Below are 3,629 nucleotides of genomic sequence, written 5' to 3'. Positions count from 1 at the left end.
ACGTGGATCCCTAGGAGTACCTAGGACGTGAGGGGTGCTAATACCTTCCCCTCGCGTAACCGACTCCCGAACCTTTTCTCTCTGGTCGCGAGACCATGTCTTTCCAGGTTTCTCTGAGCGTTTCCTTTCCCTATCTTGGGATAAATAACGTTTAGTGGCGGCTCTGTGTGTGTTTTATTTTCGAGTCTCGCCGGTTGTTTTTTCGCAGGATGCGACAAAATGTACGATCACTTTTCTTCTTCCAGTTAGGAGGTTTGTCTTTGAACTTCTAACAAGTTTCATATGTATGTCATTCACGCTTGCAGTGATCACACCAATGAACTTTGTATGACCTTCTTCCCTCGGCATGGTTAGATCCGGTGTAGGCCTATCATGGGGAAGACCACCTGTTTTTGTTATTAGTCATAGGAGGCTAAACGGATATGTGAATCAGGCCGGGTAAGAAAGCGGGTCGAACAGGAAAAAAATTCGGACCTACGCCCTGAACCCCACTAGTTGTGGAAAGCTTTACGGTAACCCTTAACTCAATGGTCTTGATATCATATTGAAAAAAATAGATAAAAATTGTTATGATGTATTCCTCAACTTTAAGTTGGTTTATATATTGAAGATATAATTATTACAATTGATTTTTTTTAAAATAAAAAATAAAGACAATATTAATGATAATAATAAAACCAAAAATAATATATTTTTCTAACACGTAAATAAGGTCTTCAACAAGCTTAGTCTGGAATCAGAAAGACTTGCAATATTTTGTTCTGGAAATTCACAACTCGGGTATGGATTGGTTCAGCGCGAGGCACTGGTTTTGTCATTAATAAGGAAACCTGCGCAACATATTGAGAATTCCATGCTTGGCGTCGGTGTCATTAACGATCGTGAGGATTAGCGTGTTATCCAAACTAGTCTTCATAATATGTTGGCAATTGTGGACGTGTGTTTGACACAAGTCTCTTAGGTCCGATAGCATAAAAATGTTTGTTCGGGATGAGACTGTCGAGGTGTTTCCAAGGACTAGGTTCATCACAATCCTTTTCAATTGTTGTCGTGTGTTCTGGTTGGTTCTAGATTACTATTTGTCACTCGGTTAAAGTGTGGCTGCCTTATCATTCAAGATCGAAAATCCGGTAAATGTACCATACAAGGAGTTGTAGGTTGAAGATGCTAATTCTGCATTTGATTGTTTTGGAGCCCATCATGTGTTAAGTAGTTGATGGTAGAGTACATTTTATGTTTTCACTAAATTAGAATTGCATCTGAGGTTGCTGCTACCTGCTGGTGTAAATTGGAGCTCTTATTTGGAGTTTTATTCTGTTTTGCTTTTAATGTGGTGTTGTAAATTAGAGCTTGCAAAAAAACTGATGAACTTCTTAAAAATATGAACTGTAGAAAACAAACTATTTTCATTAATGAATTAAACTCCTCATGGCATACAGACACATTCAAATTTTAGATATCAACATCAGAGGCGCCTAATTTTAGATATCAACGAAAAACCAAAACTAACAAACAAAACCTAAAATCTAAAGCCATCTATCTAAGCCTTCTTTGGAGATTTCTTGGCCTTTGATGGAGACTTAGGAGTACTGGAAGCAGCATTTTCATTCCTCTTTGGCAAAAGCACTGGGTTGATGTTAGGTAGAACACCACCACGAGCAATGGTAACACCAGCAAGCAATTTTCCAAGCTCTTCATCATTCCTCACAGCTAACAACAAATGCCTTGGACTGATACTTTTCTTCTTGTTGTCACGTGCTGCATTTCCAGCCAACTCAAGAACCTTCACAAACACCAAATTTCAATTTATCAAAATTAGGTTTCAAAATTCAAATTATCAATCCATTCTATTACAAAACTGAAGTTAATCAACTTACCTCAGCAGCAAGATATTCGAGAACGGCAGCCAGGTAAACGGGAGCACCGGTACCAACACGCTGAGCATATCTACCTTTCTTCAAGAATCGACCGATTCTTCCGACTGGAAATTGAAGTCCGGCTCTGACAGATCTGGTCACGGCTTTCTTCCTTGGTCCTCCTCCTTTCCTTCCTCCTGCTCCCTTCTTCACCTTTGTGCTTGCGTCCATTTTGAAGTTCGAAAACTAGATTCTTCAAGCGATTTTCGATGTGTTGTGAGAAAGTGAGGAAGACTGTGAGGTTGCTATCGGAGAAAGCGTTGGCGAGGTTTTATACCATGACGGTCATTATACGAATTTTGCACAGAAAAAATGAAACGCCGTTGGATGATAACTTATCGGTGGCTCACTGTCACTTACGTGGCGATCCGTTACTTATAAAACAGACCAATGAGATCCAATTAGGTGGGGTAGACTTTTTACTTTTTGAGTTTAGCTATTTGCAAATTTGTTTTGCGCGGGTCCTTGCAATTTTAAATGGGAGATGATTCATTTTCTCTAAGATTTCTTTACGACATCCTTTAAGTTTTATTTATATCATTCAAAAAAATTTAATATCAAAAATATCTTTCTTATTTTTTTTATTAATGTGTTAGAAAATTTTCTCTAACAATGCAAAAAAAATTATAGGACATTAAAAAAAATTGTATAAATAGGCACCATATGTTGTTATCGAAAATATTTCACAATGCCTCAATTTTAGTATCTCGCATTTGTGCACTTCATGGTGTGAAAACTGCTCTTGATTTTAGGCTCACATAGGATACCCCTCCTATTATTCTGAAATCCAAATTGTTTAATCTAATGCACCACACCAATAATAAAAAGGTGATTAAGACTGAGTATCGTTCACTATTAATTGATAATGAAGGAAAGATAAAGTTCAACAACTTTGAGTTGAGGGTCAATGAAAAATTGAAAGTTATGTGGAACATATATCACGATATAAAACAAATGGCCTAATTGAGGTGAATTCGTCAATTGCGAGATTTTTTGATGATATTATCAAGATTTTGAAACGTCTGGAGTTATTCAATATTGTTTAAGTTTTGTGCATGTTATTTTCTTGTTAAGTTATGTTAAGCAGTGTTTGTGTTAAGTTATGTTCATTTTCATCTAATAAAATGTTAAGTTAAAATTTATTACTATACAAATAATCCGTTACAAAATCAAAATAATGTCAAGAACAAAAAAAAAATAAACAAACTAATAAAATATACTCAGGTCCACCACGAGCAATGTGTGTTATCTCAGACAACCCGGTATAGATCTCACTATCTGAGTTTACCAAACCCATGAGGTTATCAAAAATAAATTTTATCCTTTACACCCGTTGTTGGTCAGTCATGCCAGGTGGAGGCGGTGACACATCATATGAAGGTCCTCCATCATGGAAAGGTTCGACATCGTCTGCAGGTTGAACATGTGGGATGATGCAAGAGTGTAATATTGTAAAGTACCACTATATGTAACCATCTTGACACTGCCTAGAATAAGACACCCACACTGAATTTTGAATAATAATGATGGTGATGCTGATAATGTTAGACTTAAACCATCTATGAATACCCTCATATGGCACAATTGGGACTAGTCTAGGGATGCCCTGAACATACTCAAACTGGCGCATACACCTCTCAGGTAAATATCTAGCCACAAAACTCCCTCATCGCAGATAACCCAAAAAAGGGTAGTGTCATCAAACTCTTGATG

The 3,629-nt window shown here is 37.1% G+C and overlaps 1 protein-coding gene across 1 annotated transcript; it reads right to left on the bottom strand.

Annotated features, from left to right (window-relative positions):
• Positions 1 to 1,387: 1,387 nt before the first annotated feature.
• LOC127087147 (histone H2A.1-like) lies at positions 1,388 to 2,216 on the bottom strand. Its single transcript, XM_051028010.1, has 2 exons — positions 1,878 to 2,216; positions 1,388 to 1,783 (listed from the first exon to the last, which is right to left on the bottom strand). The coding sequence occupies exons 1-2, from the start codon at positions 2,085 to 2,087 to the stop codon at positions 1,541 to 1,543; spliced, it is 453 nt and encodes a 150-aa protein (XP_050883967.1). The 5' UTR covers positions 2,088 to 2,216; the 3' UTR covers positions 1,388 to 1,540.
• Between the last annotated feature and the right edge of the window lie 1,413 nt (positions 2,217 to 3,629).

The sequence above is a fragment of the Lathyrus oleraceus genome, chromosome 5 (assembly GCF_024323335.1).
Source record: "Lathyrus oleraceus cultivar Zhongwan6 chromosome 5, CAAS_Psat_ZW6_1.0, whole genome shotgun sequence".
NCBI classification, from domain to species: domain Eukaryota; kingdom Viridiplantae; phylum Streptophyta; class Magnoliopsida; order Fabales; family Fabaceae; genus Lathyrus; species Lathyrus oleraceus.
Note: the sequence above shows the minus strand (reverse complement) of the source record. Positions and strands in the feature narration are given on the sequence as shown.

Bases quoted from the DNA above. Each gene is read 5' to 3' on its own strand.
- LOC127087147 (XM_051028010.1), bottom strand. From the start codon at position 2,087: ATGGACGCAAGCACAAAGGTGAAGAAGGGAGCAGGAGGAAGGAAAGGA. The intron at 1,784-1,877 runs GTAAGTTGATTA...GTGTTTGTGAAG, and splicing joins TCGAATATCTTGCTGCTGAG to GTTCTTGAGTTGGCTGGAAA.